The sequence below is a fragment of the Felis catus genome, chromosome A2 (assembly GCF_018350175.1).
Source record: "Felis catus isolate Fca126 chromosome A2, F.catus_Fca126_mat1.0, whole genome shotgun sequence".
Lineage (NCBI taxonomy): Eukaryota > Metazoa > Chordata > Mammalia > Carnivora > Felidae > Felis > Felis catus.
Window position 1 is genome coordinate 109,631,261 of NC_058369.1, and position 19,128 is coordinate 109,650,388.

Here is a 19,128-nt window from a genome sequence, read left to right on the forward strand (position 1 = left end):
GACAGGGAGGCCGCTGTCACACGGTCTGGCCTCGAGCTAGGTCCCCTACGGCCTCCACCCCCTCCCCCTCGGCCCCGGGCCGTCTAGCCTCTCCAGGCTGCCGGCAGGCGGAGCGCATTTATTTGCATATTTCTACCTTTGTTCCCTGCCGGCGGCCAATCAGCGCGCGGGGCGAGGCGGGGGTGCTGGGCGGGGCTCGGGCTCAGGCTCCAGCTGCTGCGGCCGCAGGTTCCAGAGCGGGTTCGAGTCGCGGCGGGCGCGCAGCGCACTGCAGCCGCAGCCCAGGCCTCCCACCCCGGCCTCGGCCAGGCCTCAAAGGCAAGGACAAAGAGGCTGTGCCGGAGGCTCCGCCCGAGCCTCGTTTACCTGCGGTTTCGGCAACCACAGGCTCCAAGATGGTTTGCGGGGGCTTCGCGTGTTCCAAGAACTGCCTGTGCGCTCTCAACCTGCTGTACACAGTGAGTACCCTGAACCGGTTCCTCCCCGCCTGCGGGCTTTGCACCTGCTCGGTTGCTCCTTGGTTCCCCTGCCTGACCAGCGACTCTGACTTCATTCCGCACCCCTTCCCGTCTTCCCACGCTCTGCGCGCCCCTGACCTCACCATCACTCCCCGCCGGAGACCAGGAGCTGGCTCTTGTCGCAGTCTCTTCCTTTCCCTCATTGTGAAGCCGCCGTCTTTCTGGCTCACTGGCCGCGTCTCTGGCACATTGCTCTACCCCGCCCCCTCACCCACCGCCTTGTTTTCCTGTCGTTTGACCAGACCTTTCCACTTTCCCATCCCTATCCCTTCTGATACTCGCTCCTGGCTTCTAACCCTGTCTGGGGCGGGTTTGGAGGCGGGAGAGCAGCCTCAGGTTTGAGGACAGTTTTGCAAAAATAGCGTGATCTGAAACTGACAAGGCGGCATATGGATGGTGTGCATCTTGGTTAGCTCTCCGTGCTCTTGTGATTTAAATTGAGGTCACCGAGTAGGTTCACAGGATATCCGCAGCTTCCGAAGTTTGTTTCGTGCTTACATAAAGGGATGCCTTTTTTTTTTTTTTTTTTTTTTTGTCAGTTTGTTCATACTGGATGCTTTTTCCATGTGGTCTCCCGATTTATTAATATCCTAACTCCATTTTAAGCAAAATCCTCCAGTAAATAAGCAAGCCTCCACCCAAGTCATTCCTTTCTCTGCTAATAAGCTTGGGCCTTTTAGTTTTAATGGTGCAGTCTACCTCTGTGATTTTTGAGGTGCAATTCTGGGCGAATGGAGAATGGGAGGGCAGTTGCCGTTTATTGATTGCCTGTCACAGCCCAGGTCTTCATTCATGATTTCATTCCTCATTCTGACAGCCATCTGAGGCAAGGGGCATTGTGTAAATCTTAAACATAAGATAACAGACCAAAAAGGGTTTTAATAAGTTGGCAAGTCAGGAATAGAACCTAGGCTGTGAGATCCAGATCTTTCCAAAGGCTTCTCTCCCAGGTGGAAGAAACTTCCTCTTCTGTCATCATCCCTCCATCATAGTCTATCTCCCTTCTATAAATACACCTGCTGGTTTGCAGCACCCACCCTGAAAACAAACCCAGTTCTCCTGTATTAGCAGCGAGCTAGGCCATCTGTGCAAGCTTAGGTTACATCCTAGGAATGGAGAGGCTGCCTTGTGGTCACCAACAGGAGAGAGAGGCTGGATTGGTTTACCATTAATGTTCCTTTGTACATGAACATGCTTGCAAAGCTTTGAAGGCAAGACAGTGGAATCAAGTATGCTTTTCTGGTTAGTTAGTAGGAATCTAATCAACATGGTCACAGATAGTAGACTCGGGAGAAAAATTGTAAAACACCTGGTGATTCAGCTCCTTGTAATTGGAGAACCTTGTCAAGTTTCAGACCAAAATTCACCTTTGTCTTGCTTGAAGCATGCTTATCTTATTGACTGTATATTAAGTAAGTGCTGACCAATTCTCCAGGTATTTTCTTTTCTTAGCATGAATGGCCTGCTATTCAAATTCATCATTTTGTGCCCTGACTTTCGCCCTCTCCCCATGATTTGGTCACCTGTTCCCCAGACACTTAGTCTTATAATATCTGCTTACACACAGTAGAAAGTCTACTTTGCATGCTTACTTGGCTGTGGGGTCTATATAAATTAATGTGCAATCTATGTGTGTATATCTATATATATCTATACACACATATATATGTATAATATGTATTATATACACATGTTAAAAGACAAGTTATTTTTAAGTCTAGTTGTTTTCAAGATATGTCATTTTTGGTTGTATTTAGTGTGTATCAGGAAAGCAAAGAGAAAGGTGATCTAAAGGAACATTTTAAGATTTTTATATCTATTCGAACTTATTGGCCTTCAGAATGTATTCTATTGATTTTTAATAGTTATGTAGTAAACCTTAATTAGAAGTCACAAGGCTATATAATAGTTAGCACCCTATTAAATCCTAGACTTTTTAGATAAAATGGGTATTTCTTAAGATGAATTAGTGTCTACTCTTTATACATTGTGAACAAGCTTAAGTAAGTTCAGCAGTTTAAATTGGAGGTGAATGAGACATACAATTTGGACCAGGTCTTAAATAGATGCCGACAGTAGCCACTACTATTATTTAGATTCCATATCTTCCTCGGAACATTTTAAGATGAGAAATGTGAAGTAGTTAGGATTGAGGATTGAGGCTGAGGGTGGATTGAGGGTGAAGGATTGAGGGTGAAGACTGAGGAGACATTTCCTTCTAAGGTGGAACTAGGTGGACCTTTCATAGGTTCCAATCCCACCAGGGTAACTACCTCTAAAATAGGCGCAAAGTTGCAGGATGAGTCTGAGATCATTCCTGAAAGTGTTAGTAAGATCAGGATTGCATACGGGAGTGGCAGGTGTAAAGGCCATGGCCTGCTTTTGTGTTGAAGCATTTTCTTGAGGAACTTAGGACTCTACAAGCCCAACTGTCCACATGCTCAAGTGGCCTGCTGGTGAGCCTAAATTGAGAGCAGAATTCATGATCAGACCAGAATGCATGTCACTAAAATAGCTTGGAAGGAACTTCCCCTGAACCTGTCTTGGACTTCTGATCACTAGCCAACGGAACAACAGTTGATTTTTGTTGTTATTTATGGTTGGGTCATTTTAATAGGATCCCTAGCCTTGAATAAGTTTAAGTTAGTGTAGTGAATATAAACTGTTTATAGATATGGTAGGAAGAGGAGAAGCCGAGTTCTCTTCCCTGCATTTTCATGGTGTTATGAGAAAAAGAAAGGCTTGCTTCAGAACTTCGTATTAAAGTAACTGAACATTTCTTCAGTCAGTAAATATTTATTTATTTATTTATAACAGGCACTGTTCTCAGCCTGGGAAGACAGCAGTGAACCAAACTGGGCTTTAAAATTAATGTGCTTTGTGAAGCCTCATTTTTTAAAATGTACTTTTTTTCCGTATGACCTCAGGAGCTTTGTTCAGTGAATAAATTTGCCTCGTGTATATCCCACTGAGAACATTGAGAGGTAATAAACACATACAAAGGCAAATACCAATTCTGTGAAAACAGGATCTAATTGGGATTCGTGAAGTGGGAAAACTAAATGTGATATAAGGGAGGGACTGACGTTAGCTGACGTAAAATTTAGGACTAGGAGACATCTTTGTGGATTAGAGAAGTGGGAAGGGAAGAAGCTGTAATAGAGTCAGGGGAAACATAGAAAGAGTGTGAAATGTTTTCATACTGCTTAGGATATAAATGCAAATGAGAGCTACTTTGGGAAAATGGTCTATTTTATTTTTCATGGTTTATTAGAAAATAATTTTGGTTGGAAATGTTCTGACAAATCATGAAAAACAACTTTTTTAAATTATAAGGGGTGCCTGGGTGGCTTGGTCAGTTGAGCGTCCAACTCGGCTCAAGTCATGATCTCGGGGTTCTTGACTTTGAGGCCCACTTCCGGCTGGGCTTGCTGCTGACAGTGCAGATCTCGCTTCTGTTCCTCTTTCCCCCTGTCTCTACCCCTCCCCGCTTATGCACTCAAAAATAAATAATTAAAAAAATATATAAAATTATACTTCTGATTTATGGGGAATTTTCAGAATATGAAATAAATGTTATACTAAAATATGTTAACATTTAGAAGATTTATAATTTATCTCCTTGTGCTTCCTAAACAGAGAAGAGGAGGCTTGAAGGAATTGTGCTAACTTTCAATATGTATATAATATATTGTATATAAAATACACATGCACATGTATGAATAGTTTTAATTGAGAATGTAAAGAACATAAATAACTAATCTTAAAATGAGAAATGTCATTTCAGGAGTTTGTTTCGTTTTCCATATTCATTCTTTAAATTCTTTCCAAGTTTGTTTTATTGATTTCTTTTATTTTTTGCAATTTTTTTTCCCTATACCTTTGGTTGCTTTGGGAAAAATCTCCATACAGCATCAAAAATTATGCTGATTTACATCCATTCTAAGACCCTGAATTACAATGATTTACCTCTTTCTCTCTCGGAAATTGGATTGTCTTAAAATAGATAAAACATACCATACTTATAGATAAAAAATATATCTATACAGTCTATAGGGAGAAAAAGAATTGGATTCAGGAAGAGAACGTAAGTCTAAATACCAACTCTACAACTTGCTTGGAATTTATCGTTGGGCAAACAGCTCACTTTATTTGAGCTTCAGTTTTTCCATTTATAAACTGGTGACGATATTTTTCACTCTTCCCAATGAGTTTTTAGGATAAAATGGAAAAATGTGGGCAAACGCTTTGGATGTACTACAGAAAGCCAAAAAAAAAAAAAAAAAAAAAAGTTGTTTCAGCCTTAAGTGGAAAAAGTTTATTTTAAATTTCTGAATTACAAACCTGCGTGTGATGATGAAAATATTTTTAGGCTATTGGGGTTTCTAACACTTAAGGGTAGTTAGTGTTGACTCAAGCAGACTCTATGGAGGCATCAGTTCATGGCCTGAAAATAGTAATGTTAATCTTTCAGTTGTAGGGAAAAAATGATGGAAGCACAGTAGGTGTAAATATGGAATGATTAACCTGTGTATTTTTTTTTTTTTTTTTTTTTTTTTTTTAGTCACTCTGGTCATTAGGGTGCTGGAAAACTATAATTTTGTTCAGTCTTAACTCTAAAATAAATGCCACCAGCACTGCAGCCAAAGAAAAACCTATGTATTGCTGTTACTTTCAAATGATGACACTTGACATTTTTCAAAATTTGGAGCGTCAGTTTTCAAATTATTCCTGTGTCATATTTTAATGTGTGGTTAGGTGTATGTGATTTTTCCCTGTGTTCCTGTTCACACTGCTGAATGAATTTAAAATGGTTACGTGGTTGCTGAATATTTTCTTGCGTTTTGAATTTAAAAATGATTCACTGTTGACAAAACCTGAGATTTTTCACATGATGCTGTTGTGCTGATATTTATAGTCTGCCTTTGTGCCAAATGCGTTTGTAAAATTTCCCAACTTTCGATTTAAAAATGGTAACCCAAATGTGCTATTTATGCCATTTCTCACTTAAAGTGAGGTTATTGACTTTCGTAAAGTTTAACAACATGAGTCAAGAGGCATTGCAAAAAAAGAAACAATTCATTTTGGGAAAAATTGCATTTCAGCCCAAATTCAAAAAGTGAGATTTGAGTATGTCAGTGGCTTGATTTACACACAGTTTTAAGTGGTTTAAAAATGGGCTATTATCACTTCGAACACATTTGGATTACTGGTGAAGGCAGGGTAGGTTTAGATACTCTTCCTTCACCTGAATTTATCCTCCCAATTATTTTCTGGCTGTTAAATGAATGACCCAAACCCATTTGTGATAATAGAGGAAAACTCTTAGTGAAATCAACCCAAATTCTTTAACACGCCATTCAAGATCTTTCCCCACCCCCCCCTCCTGTCTGCATCCCTTTACATATTCCAGCCACACAGAATTCCCCACACAAAATGCCCTTTGTTGCCTTTCCATCTTTGCTGATCCCCTGCCCTCAACCTATAGTACCTTGCCCTGTCTTTGTAAAGTTACTCGAATAAAGCCTCATTTCTTTTCAAAGGCGTTGTTTCCTTAAATTTTTCCTTGGGTATCTTAATACTTGAGTGCCACTCGAGACTAATTCAGTCAGATCCAGGAGAGAGGGAAGGCATGTGATTGTTTTTTTAAACCTTTTTAAAACTTCCTGCCTAATTCTAAATTACACTGAAGGCTGAGAGTCAGTAATGTAAGATTTTGTTTTACTCTGTTTTTGCCCTTGACCATACCTACTCTCCATATTGTAGATTGCTTTGTGTTTGCTATTTACCCCAGCTAACCATTAACCATTTGTTGTTGTTGTTGTTGTTGTTGTTGGCAGAGATCATCGCTTTCCCTTTGTTGGATCCTTCAGTGTGTAGCATTTTCTTTTTTTAAAACACAGAGGCTGGCTATACTCTTCAAATACTTCTTGAATTGAATTGAGAGAATTGGCTGCCCCCTTTTCACCAGGAGTAAAACATACCTAATGAAAACTTCATAAAAATGATAATTTGATCAAAATTAAATCTAGAAGACAGCCAAATATTTTAAAACGTGGAAGTTAGCATTGGGTTACAAAATAATATTAAGTAGGCATTACATTTATATATCCAACGTAGAATCTAATGTGTTTCTTGAAATACTCTTTTTTCCTCTACTGTTGGCCAACCTTTCATATACTACTACTCAGGTTTTCCTGTAACGTTTCCCATGAACAAATCCACTTCCTCTAAAATTAGACTGTAAATCATAGTTGGCTAGGGATTTCACATTACTCGTCTAATATACTGTTAGTCTAATATAAATACAAGATGAAACCAAATAATTTTCTTTCCTTTATTCATTCCAATAATAAATACCAACTGAGCATCAAGAACAGTGAACAAAACAAACCGAAATGTGCTGCCTTTATTGGTCTTTTATTTATGGGACAAAGTTAGATGATAAATAAGTAAATACATTATATATCTTATGAGAAGGTAGGCAAGTGCTGTGGAGAAAAATGGAGTAAGAGGAATGAAGAGTGGTGAGGCAGTGGATAGGTAGGGGAGGATAAGTACATATTTAATATATGGCCAGGATTAGTCTGCTTGGGAAGACAGCACTGGAGTAAAGATTTGAAAGTGATGAAACACAAATAGGAAATAGGAAGTGATGAAAGTGATGAAAGACAAAGAGGAAAAGTGTTTCAGATGGATGGAACTTTGAAAAAGATCCACTAAGAGGAGTATTCCTGGTTTATGTAAGGGACAGAGATGAGTCCATTGTGATTGGGACAGAATGAGCCAGGTGTGGAGTGGTACAGGATGTGAGTTAGAGAAGGTCTAAGGTGAAGATTGTGAAGGGCCTTGAGAACCCTGGAAGGATGAGAGCTTTTATGCAGAATGAAATGGGCAGCCATTGGTAGCTTTGGGCCTGATTTTCATTTAAAAGATTGTCTGGCTACTGAATTGGGAATAGATGATAGAGGGCAACAATGGAAGCAGTGAGATCATATGTAAGGTTACTGCAGTAATTCAGGTGAGAGGTGTACCAGTATAATATCAATGGAACAACATTATTTTCTGATGGTTTGGAATGAGGTGTGAAAGAAAGAGAGGAGTCATGGATTACTCATGATTTATGGCTTAAGCCACTGTCAAGAGGGATCTTCTATTAATAGGAATGGAAAGACTGTGGGTGAAGAAAGCTTTGGGAGGAAAATAAGGGGTTCAGTATTAGATATGATTGGCCAATCAGATACCCAAATGGAGATGTCAGGTAGCAGTTAGACTACCAACAGTGCAGTTCAGGGGAGAAAAGTAGCTGGAAGTTTAAATCCTGGGAGCCATCAACATAGAGAATGGTAGTTAGAGATTATATTGGATGACGTCCACAAGTTAGTGAGGTTAGAGGGAGAATAGCAGTTATCTGTGGATTCATCCAGGAGCACTCCTAGTAAGAGTTTCAGGAGCCAGGAAAGAAGCCAGAAAAGGTAAGAGGAAAACCTGGTAGAGGTTGGTGTCCTAGAAACCAAGTGCAAATCTTTTTAAGGAGATAGAATTGAACATCTGTGTCAAATGCTGTTAAGTAAGATGAGGACTAAGACTTGATTCTAGAATTGATCAGTGGAATCATTGGAAAGAGCAATTGCCCTCCTCCTTTTCATATGATCAACTCTGTACCTCTCAGCAGTATGGGCAAGGTCCTAATCACTTTTCCTTTCTTGGGTGCCCAACACAGCCTTGACATATAGTTGACATTTAGTTAATTGAATGAAGGAGTCAGTGCAGGGCTCTTGCTTCCATAACTCTATTTCTTGTCTCCCAGAACTGCTCCAGAGAAGGAAGGGGTAGGATACAGTTGGAACTTGGTTGGCAGCCGTGAGCGCCACCTCAAACTGTGATCCTGGGAACATGCTAAGTCAGGATCCCTTACTTTTGATACCTTCTATATCATTTCTTAGCAGATATTATATAATAAGTATATGTTATTTTGTGCCTGGTAAGTATAAAATCTGCTTGGCACCAGGGAGAACATAAGGAAGAAAAATATGTAACAAATGCACTTCAGGCTTCTTTGTGTCATTTGAAGAATGAAAATGACACAAAGAGCTGAGGTCTTGGCTTCAACACTAAATGTCTGGGTATTTAGAAATATCTAGATTATTTATAGAATCTTCAGATTTCTATCCAGATGTTTGGCATGGTAGAAACACATGCTTGATCATCCATAGCTGAGTTGTTTTTCAGTTTTCCACATTAGGCAGAAGTTCAGAGGGAGAATTGAGCATTCAAGTGTAATTGCTCATTGTGAATGTTGAAGCATGTACAGGGAAGACAGTCTGGGGCCTTTGCTTTCTTTATATGTCTGGGTGGGGGGTACATTTTGGTGGTATAGTCCCTCTGAACCTTATTACTGTTTTGAATTTCTTATCCTCTGCTACCATCACAACCTCTCTCCTGTTTTAGTGCTGACAAACCATTTTTGAATAATTTAACTACAGAATCGAATCCAGTTCTTTTCAAATGTTCTATCTTCCTTTTTCATCCTTAAAGCAGTTCACTTACATAGAATTCAGATGCTAAAAAAATGCAGAAGTAACTAGAAATATTTTGGAAACAATTCACATTTTTCTTTGCATCTCATTTTGAAATGTGGATATTTGATGAAACAATGAAAATCTTTTTTATAGCTTATATAGAGAAAGGATAATCTGGAACATCATTAAGCTAAATTTCTTTCTCCCAAATACTGTATTGGTTAGGGACTAAGCATTTGCCTGTCCTTAAAACATAATGGGCGCTATCATGAGCTCTTTCTCATTCAGCAGTGTATTTTAAGTACCTCTTCTGTACCAGGCACTTAGCCAGGTGCTAGGAATATCAGAAAAACATGTGCCTTGCTTGTGTGGCACTTAAAGTATAGAAGGCTCATTGGAAGAATTGGAAGTATGGCTGGAGGTGGGGAATAGTGGCCAATGAATTACCTCCAGCGGTAATTCAGGCTCTGCACATCCTTGGATTTGTTCGCCTGGGATTTGGACTTTATTCTAAGATTAGAGACAAAAGATAGCTGGCCTGAGAATGGCCTGATATTGCTGGCTTTAAAAAAGGACCAAAGACCACTGTATTAGCAATAGGTAATAGAAACCCAGCTACTGCTGCTTAAAATAGTAAGCTTTGTTATTTTCATGTAGTAAGATGTCCAGAAGCAGGTAGTCCAGAGCAGGGGCACAATTCAAGGATCTTATCAGGCATCAGTCTTCATTGTTTTCCTGCCCTACCAGCCTTGGCATGTAACTTTCTTCCTTTTCACCAAGTTACATCACCAACTCCAGGCATTATGATTTGTTCCATTCCAGAACAAGAATGATACTGTAAAATGCTTTTCCTTGGAAAGGTGTATCTTTTTTTGAGACAATTTTATTGAGGTATTATTTACATATCATGAGCTGCCCATATTTACAGTATAGAGTTGATAAGTTTTGAAATATACCTGTGAACCCATTGCTACATTCAAGACCTTGAACATATCTATTACCCCTCACAGTTTGCTTATTCTCCTTTGTAATCCCTCTCTCCTGCTGCACAGCCCCTGCTCCCCATGTGCAAGCAACCACTCACCTGTTCAGTAGTAAAATTTAGGCTGGAGTTAAATTTGGTAATTCTCGAGAGCGTGTTTGCACAAAGAAGATGCTGTGGACATTTTTCTGGGTCATTGATTTCCCTTCTTGTTTTGTCCTTAGAGTAAAGAGTTTTTGGGAGGGAGGTGTTTTCAGCTAAAAAGGAAGGGCTCATTTTTTTTAAAAGCCTACATTCAAGGTGAATGATTTAGTCTAGGTAGGGAAAGTGGTCTCAATTGTGAAGGCAAAGTCTCTACAAGTATAGAGGTATGAAAAAACTTATGATAAACATTTGCAAGATGAAGCTTGTATTAACCAGAATTCTTGATGGGTTATAGATGAGCTTTAAAGACTACGTTGATGAGAGAGCACAAATTCTTGAAATAATACATAGAATTGGGACATCCAGTAGTTGGATTGTCAAGTATGGCTTGACCAAGGGGATCAGAAAAGGTCAGAACTCTCTTGCTCCTTTTATCTACTTCTCAGCTCAGCTTGCTTACATTCTTTTTGAAGATCTTACCATGTGCCAAGATGGCCACTGGCAGAATCAATTTTAATTGTGCTTGTAACTTACTGTGCCGGAGAAACTCATTTTTTTTTTTTTCTTTCAATATCCCTATTGGTTTATGGACCCATCCCATGGACCAGTAACTGTGGACAGGAGGATGAACAACCATGGTTGATGGGCCTATGTTGTGTGTCTCTGCCACCGGTACTGGTCAGATGGAGCCAGTGAAATACTATGATTAAGAGGTTTACAAGGGGTGGGGCACCTGAGTGTCTCAGTCAGTTAAGTGGCCAACTTCGGCTCAGGTCATGATCTCACTGGTTCATGAGTTAAAGCTCCATGTTGGGCTCTGTGCTGCCAGCTTGGAGCCTGGAGCCTCTTTCAGATTCTTTGTCTCCCTCTCTCTGCTCCTCCCCCACTCATACTCTGTCTCTCTCAAAAATGAAGAAACATTAAAAAACACTAAAAAAAAAAAAAAAAAGGTTTACAAGGGATGAATGTGCTGGCTTATAAAGGAAACATGTGTCCATTACAGAGGTCATTCCTCTTCTGAGCAGTAATTTGGTTCTTCTATTCCTAATTCTAGAATATTCTAGCAGCTCCCTCATTCGAAAAGCTTAGTGTTTTGTTTTAGTACTTCAACACAAACCTAAGCTAGATTATAAAGAACATTATGCACAATGTATTTTTTTCCTTGTTCTGTAATGGCATTGCATGTATCCAGAAGTGTACAAGTACATGTTTATTAGTGTTAAACAATTTTACCTGCTGCAGTGATGTTGAAGATAGACTTTTTACTCTTCCCCTCTACTCTGGGCGATGCACTGTGTGCTTTTGTGTGAAAGTAGGCCTATGTGACAACATTTCTAGGTTGGGTAAAAGGAAAATAGAAAGCACAAAATGAACAAGCTACCATTTGGTGGTTAACTAGTAGAAAAATCCTGTGAGTAGAAGACTTCCCTGTTCTTTGATACATGGCTGTGCAGTCAGGTCTCATAAGGAGTAAGCTAAAGAGATACTGTACAAACCCGTAACGATCTGGCTACAAGGCAAGAAGTACATCTTATGCAGTATAATACTGTCTTCAGTATTATATTTGAGTGTTAATAATTACCTAAATATAATGCTAGGCACTGTGATATGGAGAAAAAAATGCACCAAGCAGAAAGCTCTGCTCTGTGTCGTTGGGCATGTGACTTAGCCATTCTGATTTATCACCTCTAAGGAAGGGGATATGTCACTGGCCAGGTAGCTTTGTGCCTCACAGTTCTGTGAGTTTGTGCTGTCTTGTGAGCCCTGGTTGAGAATTGCTTTCCCTTCCGCTAGCACCCTCCTGTCGTTTCCTTCCTCACAATCCATCCCTGTGTGAACTACTGGTTCTCCCACCACCTCCTCCTTTTAGGACTTGGTTGGGGAAGTAATGCCAGTTGTAGATACTTTTATAATCTTGCTTTGGTGTGGCTTTTCCATTATAGCTCGTCTAATCTCTCTTCTAGAAGCTCTTTTTATGTGATGTACTTTTCTTTGTTTTAAAGAGAAAACAGGAAGGGTTGGTGCTTCCTGCTCATAAAAACATTGCTATTGCGGAGTTAACGGATCCATAATCTGTTTTTATCAGTACTCTGTCTCCCATGCGAAGGAAACTATTTGTTATAGATCTAAATTTACTTTCTATTACAATTGGTCTCATAAGGAAACTTGTTATTATTGAACAAAGGATTCTTGCAATTTCTTTGTCTACCAAGTTCTGGTGACAAACTTAGGCTTTTTAATTATACAGTTAGAATTAATTTTATTGGAATCAATAATTTTTAGATCACTAGTTTGGAAGACTTCATCCAGTCCTATTCTCTTCAAAATTACAAACCAACCATAACATATAATTACCACTACTCAGAAATAAATTGTTGCATTACTGTCTTTAAAGGGCTTCTTTTCAGTAAGTCAAAGAAATGCTTATAAGCAAGTCTAATTAAAGCCATATCATAAACCTTTGGGTGCTATTTCTAAGTAAAAAAATTGTGTATATTGAGGGCTTTGTGTTACAATGTGTTAGAAACACCAGCCACACAGAACAAAACATTTATATTGTTTTCAATTATTTTATTAAAAAAAAAAAAAACAACGGGCGCCTGGGTGGCTCAGTCCGTTGAGTGTCCGACTTTGGCTCAGGTCATGATCTCACGGTCTGTGAGTTGGAGGCCTGCGTCGGGCTCTGTGCTGTCAGCTCGGAGCCTGCTTCGGATTCTGTGTTTCCTTCTCTCTCTGCCCCTCCCCTGCTTGTGCTCTGTCTCTCAAAAATAAATAAATGTAAAAAAAAAAAAAATTAAAACAAACAAACGTATTTTGGGGGTTATCAGAAAATTGACTAGTCCAATTAAGTTTATGTTTGGACAAAGTATAGTCATAACTGCAAAGTTTGTTTTGGATTGGACAGTTAAATCTATGGTCTCTTCCATCTTACAGATGAGGATGTATGTGTGTGTGTTAACATGCCTGTGCTCGAGAGCTGGATACAGGAAGGGGAGATAGTGTGGTGTCATTTTCACACATGAGATCATCCAAGTGTGATAGATCTAGAGTGTTGCTTTCTGTTATAAACAAGGGAAGATTCAACAAATTATTGGCTACTGCTTTCAAGTATATACCACCGTTGTTTTAAAGCCTTCCTTTTTTCCTAAACGGAAGCAAATTACAGGATAGAATGTGGACAGTACTTGCAGGTGCACAGATGAAAATTAATGTGAAATATTTGAGAAATGAATGAGAATATCTTGATTTATGTGGCTGTGTTTGAGGAATAGTGGGAACAGAGGTTTGATGAGGCAAGTTAGAACAATTTACAAAGGAAGGCACAGCAGGAGAATTGAGAATTGGTGCCCTGGTAAGAAAGGGGATGTTAGATTTTCAAGGCTCATTTAAATTAGGAAATATTTCATGTGCACAGAAAATATGGTAGACTCTTGGGAACCCAACAAGCTAATTACACAGATGCCAGTGTTTTGCCACATCTCCCGCTTTTTTAGAAGTTAAGTGTACAGGGGTGCCTGGGTGGCTCAGTTGGTTAAGCGTCTGACTTTGGCTCAAGTCATGATCTCTCGGTTTGTGGGTTCGAGCCCTCCTTTGGGCTCTGTGCTGACAGCTCAGAGCCTGGAGGCTGCTTAGGATTGTGTGTCTCCTTTCTCTGCCCCTCCCCCACTCTCACTCTGTGTCTCTCTCAAAAAATAAACATCAAAATAAATAAATAAATAAAGAAGTTTGGTGTTACAATACAGGTAAAGGATCACTCCATTCCCTTTCCCATTTTTCCCCTCTTGAAAGTAGTCACTATTTTATTTAAAAAAAAATTTTTTTTTTCAACGTTTATTTATTTTTGGGACAGAGAGAGACAGAGCATGAACGGGGGAGGGGCAGAGAGAGAGGGAGACACAGAATCGGAAACAGGCTCCAGGCTCTGAGCCATCTGCCCAGAGCCTGACGCGGGGCTCGAACTCACGGACCGCGAGATCGTGACCTGGCTGAAGTCGGACGTTTAACCGACTGCTTAACCGACTGCGCCACCCAGGCGCCCCTAGTCACTATTTTAAAATCAACATCTGTCATTTCCATCCATGTTTATATACTTACGACAATTTTAACTATTAACCACAAAGAACATACGGTGGCTTTTTATGTGTTTGAAAATTGATGAAGTGGTATGTCTTATCAGTATTTATGTAATGTGTTTCATTTCTTTTCTGTTTGAAACTTATTGATTTAATAGAAATAGATTAAAATCATTTGTATTCTACTGTGTGATCACATTAGAGTTTATGAATGTCATATTCATGGTCTCTGAGGTTGTTTTCAATTTTTTACTGTGACAAACAAGACTGCAGGAAAATCCTGATGTACGATGCCTAGTTGGGGACATGGGTATTTCTCTTGGGTATTAATCTAGAAGCAGAATTGCTGGTTTAGTAAGGGATACATTTCTTTAATTGTCCTAGGTGCTGCCAGATTGTTGTGTAAAGTGACTACAAAAATTTACACTTTGACTTAAATGAGTTCTAGACTCTCCACATCATTAGTGTCATCAGGCCTAATTTTTGCATGTGAGATGGTATCCTGTTGTTCTAATTTTTGTTTTCCTGTTATATAATGTGATTTAATGTCTTCCGCGTGTTAATTGCCTTTTGGATTCTTCTTCGGTGGATTGCCTATCATTGCCTTTGGCTACTTTACAGTGTGCTTTTTGTCCTTTTAAATTGTTTTGCAGGTATTCTTTAATATTTATGTGCTGGAAATATCCTCTAGTCCTAGGCTTATTCCACAGTTGTCTGGTGTTTTTTTTTTTTTTTTTTTTTTTTTTTATCATGTAGAAGTTTTAAATTTTCACATCAGGTGTAGTGTGATAGGTAAGAACACAGAATCCACAGCCATACAGCCTCCGGCTTCAGATCCCCTCTTATCCCCAGTTCTGTCCCCTCTTTGCTGTGTAACCTTGGGCAAGTTACTTCACATCTCTGTGCATGACTTTCCCCATCTGGAAAATGGAGGCAACAGTATTACCTACCTCTTATTGTACCAAGTGCTTTATGTAAAGCACTTAGAATACTTCCTTGCACATAGTAAACATTACATTAGTATAATATTTGATTTTTGGGGCGTTGTGTTTAAGAAGTTTTTCTTTAACCACAAAGTCAAAACAATTTTCTCTATTTTTTCCTAAAACTTTAAGTTTTGCCTTTTATATTTAGGGTTTAAATCTATGGTATGAGGTAGGGACTACTGCTATTTTTTGTTTGTTTGTTTTAATGGGCAGGGAATTGTCATAGGGCTATTAATTAAAGACTACTCTTTCCCTACTTATTTGGAATTCTATCTCCTTCCAAGCCCAGACTATTGGCTTATTTAGTTTTGTGTCAACGACTTGGTTTTTTTTTTTTTTTTAATTTTTTTTTTTTCAACGTTTATTTATTTTTGGGACAGAGAGAGACAGAGCATGAACAGGGGAGGGGCAGAGAGAGAGGGAGACACAGAATCGGAAACGGGCTCCAGGCTCTGAGCCATCAGCCCAGAGCCTGACGCGGGGCTCGAACTCACGGACCGCGAGATCGTGACCTGGCTGAAGTCGGACGCTTAACCGACTGCGCCACCCAGGCGCCCCAACGACTTGGTTTTAATTACCAAACTGTTACAGTAAGTTGTGATACTTGTTTGTATTTGTAACTTATTTGTTTTTTTTTGTTGTTTTATTTATATGTTTAATTTTACTAATTAAAAAAAAATAATAAAACATGCCCAAAAGATGTAGAGTCAGGCTCAGGTTTTGCAGAGTGTGGTGAAAGCAACAAAAAAGAGTCTGGGACTGTTCCTTGTAAGCACTGACAAAGTCATTTCCATTTGCCACTAAGAGCATTTCTTATGCATAGTGCTGGTGACAGTGCAGCCGGGCTGAGAAAGAGTACAACAGCTATAGCCTTTCTACTTAAGCTTAAAAATGTTCCTAGCCCTTTGGTGATGTTTATTCTTCCACGTAAATTAATGGATCATTGTATAAAGTTCTATCCAAAACAAACCTCTTTGAGCTTTGACTAGAAATACATTGAATTTGTAGGCCAGATTGGAGGTGAATTGATACTTTATTATAGTCAGCGTTCCCACCCGTGAGCATGTTATATTTCATTTTAGTTTTTTATGTTCTTCAATTAATTTTATAATTTTCTCCATGAAGGTCTTTAATACTTTTGGTAGGTTTATTTCGGTGTACCTGATATTTGCAGGGCTATTACAGATCACCTCCGAAAAAATACATTAAAAATTTGGGGGAATGCATGAGCACACTGTTGATGTTTGTATATTGGTCCTATTTATAGCAACTTTTCTCATCTTACCAATTTTAATGTTTGCAGTCTCTTGGATTTCCCTTGTGGATACTCCTATTACTATGGATAACAAGAGCTGTGTTTCCTTCTCATCTGTGTTCAGTGCTCAGGCTTACTCAGTTGTCTATGATCTCCATTACAATGCTGAATAGAAGGGGTGATAGCACCTTGGTTTTATTCCTGACTTTTGAAGGAATGTTTCTCAGGTTTTATCATGGAGTATGATTTTTGCCTTGGGTTTTTGATGGCTATTCTTTATCAGTTAAGGAAATTTGGGAGAATTTACTCTTGTTCTCTTTCTTAGAAAATAATTTTGCTGAATGCCTGTCACCTTTTTTTTTTCTTTTTTAATAAAGCTTTATTTATCCTTCTTATAATATGTTTCTCTTCTTCCTACTTTCTTTGACTTTGCTCTGTTTGGCTCTTTTTCCAGTCTCTCTTTTTAAATATGGTTTTGTTTTGTTCATATTGTTTTCATTTCTTCTTTTATCTTTTTAGTCAGTTTAAACATAATAATTTTAGGGGCACCTGGGTGGCTCAGTCAGTTAAGCCCCAACTTCGGCTCAGGTCATGATCTTACTGCTCGTGAGTTCGAGCCCCGGGTCGGGCTCTGTGCTGACAGCTCAGCCTGGAGCCTGCTTCCAATTATGTGTCTCCCCTCTCTCTCTGTCCCTCTCCTGTTCACTCTCTGTCTCTTTCTCTCAAAAATAAATAAATGTTAAAATATTTTAAAAAATAATAATAATTTTAGTCTCATTTGGTTAGTTCCAGTGCCTCAACGTCTTGGGGACTCTAATTCTTCTTTTGCTGTGTCTGTTGTATCTCTCTAGTGGTAGATTTTTTTTTTTTCTCCTTATGTGTTTTGTGATTTTTTTTTTAATTTTTTTTTTCAACGTTTATTTATTTTTGGGACAGAGAGAGACAGAGCATGAACGGGGGAGGGGCAGAGAGGGAGACACAGAATCGGAAACAGGCTCCAGGCTCTGAGCCATCAGCCCAGAGCCTGACGCAGGGCTTGAACTCACGGACCGCGTGATCGTGACCTGGCTGAAGTCGGACGCTTAACCGACTGCGCCATCCAGGCGCCCCTGTGTTTTGTGATTTTTGACAACAAAGTTTTTACTTTTTTCCCTGGGAATGGTGTGAGGGCTAGGACTTGCAGATGTTCCCCATGAATCATTTTGAATTTGCTTCTGTGAGTTTTCCTTCCCTAAACACCATCACTGCCTGTGATGAGCTTTTATCTGGATTGCTTGGCGTGAAGCTTCCTGCATGCCTGGGTAGTGACATTGAGACTCCATACATTTAGACTATAGACTCTAAGCTTGGAGTTTCTCTTTTTTACAAAAATCTTTTTAAAAGGACTCAAAATTGTTTGCTGTCTTCCTGGATGTGGTAGTACAGTTTCTGTAACTGCTTACCCTGAAAATACAGCTTTCTGGAAGACCTCATTATGTTAGCGTCTTTAGTTTCACTTCCCAGTCCTGCCTGGTTTGAAACCCAAGTCCCTCCTCTTTAGGGACTCTTCTGATCTAGGAACTCGTTTCTATCCTTCCCATCCAGGAACACCTGCCCACCCCCTACCAGTTGTATGATTACAGTCTGAGTTTGCATTTTCCCTTCCTTTCTGGCCTGTAGTACTTTCCCATAGTTTTTTAGTGCTCAGCTACATATTTAAACAAAATATTACAATCTTTTTCAATAATTTTTATTGAATTTCAGTCTTTTTAAAGTATTTGTAGTAGGAAAGATTCTATGGTAGCTCGGTTGCCCATTATCCCAGAACCCTCTAAGGTAGGCTGAATATTATCCCTCTGCCCCCAAAGGTGTACATCCTAATCTTTGGATATGGGTTGCTATGGTACCTTACATAGCAAAGGGAACTTTGAAATGTGATTACATTAAACATGTTGAGATGGGGAGATTATTCTGGATTATCTGGAAAAGCCCTGTGTAATCACGAAGGCCCTTATAAGAGGGATGCAAGAAAGAGATACGCTGAAAAAAATAGGTTGTAGTCTGAGAGGTTTGAATATGCTGCACTGCTGGCTTTGAAGGTGGTGGAAGGAGTTACAGGCAATGGAATGCATGTGTCTTCTAGAAGGTGGAAGGGGCAAAGAAGTGAATTCGCCCCAAGAGCTTCCAGAAGGAATGCAGCCCTACTGACACTGTAATTTAGCTTAGTAAGAGCCATATTGGACTTCTGAGCTCCAGTATTGCAGCAGAATAAATTTGTGTTGTTTTAAGCGACTAGACTGGTAGTAATTTGTTAAAGTGACAATAGGGAACTGATATACTTTCTTCAATGTTCTTAAAGGAGGAGTGCTTTGTATTGTTACAGGGATAGACGGACAACTATGTTAGAGACACAGAGAGTAAACTTGGTAAGGAACACTCTTCACAGAGAGCTATATAGAAGGAAGTAGGCTGTTTCTTCCCCTACTTCAAAAAAAAAAAAAAATCAGAGCAGAGATACCTGCTAGAATGTTCTAGATAATGTTTCCAATAATAGCATAATGCCTAGCCTGAGACCTGGAATATTTTGTAGATGTGATAAAGTATCCTTCTCTTTTAGTTGTGGACATTACTTTTCAAAAGGCAAAAGATTCTTATTAATGAGCCTGTAA

General features: G+C 39.4%; 1 protein-coding gene across 1 annotated transcript in view; it reads left to right on the forward strand.

Annotated features, from left to right (window-relative positions):
- The first annotated feature begins 201 nt into the window (after positions 1 to 201).
- The window catches only part of TSPAN13 (tetraspanin 13), a 32,545-nt gene continuing 13,618 nt past the window's right edge, over positions 202 to 19,128 (forward strand). Inside the window, exon 1 of the mRNA XM_003982822.5 lies at positions 202 to 458. Coding sequence (XP_003982871.1) covers positions 396 to 458 — 63 coding nt within the window. The 5' untranslated portion in view covers positions 202 to 395. The remainder of the gene's footprint in view (positions 459 to 19,128) is intronic.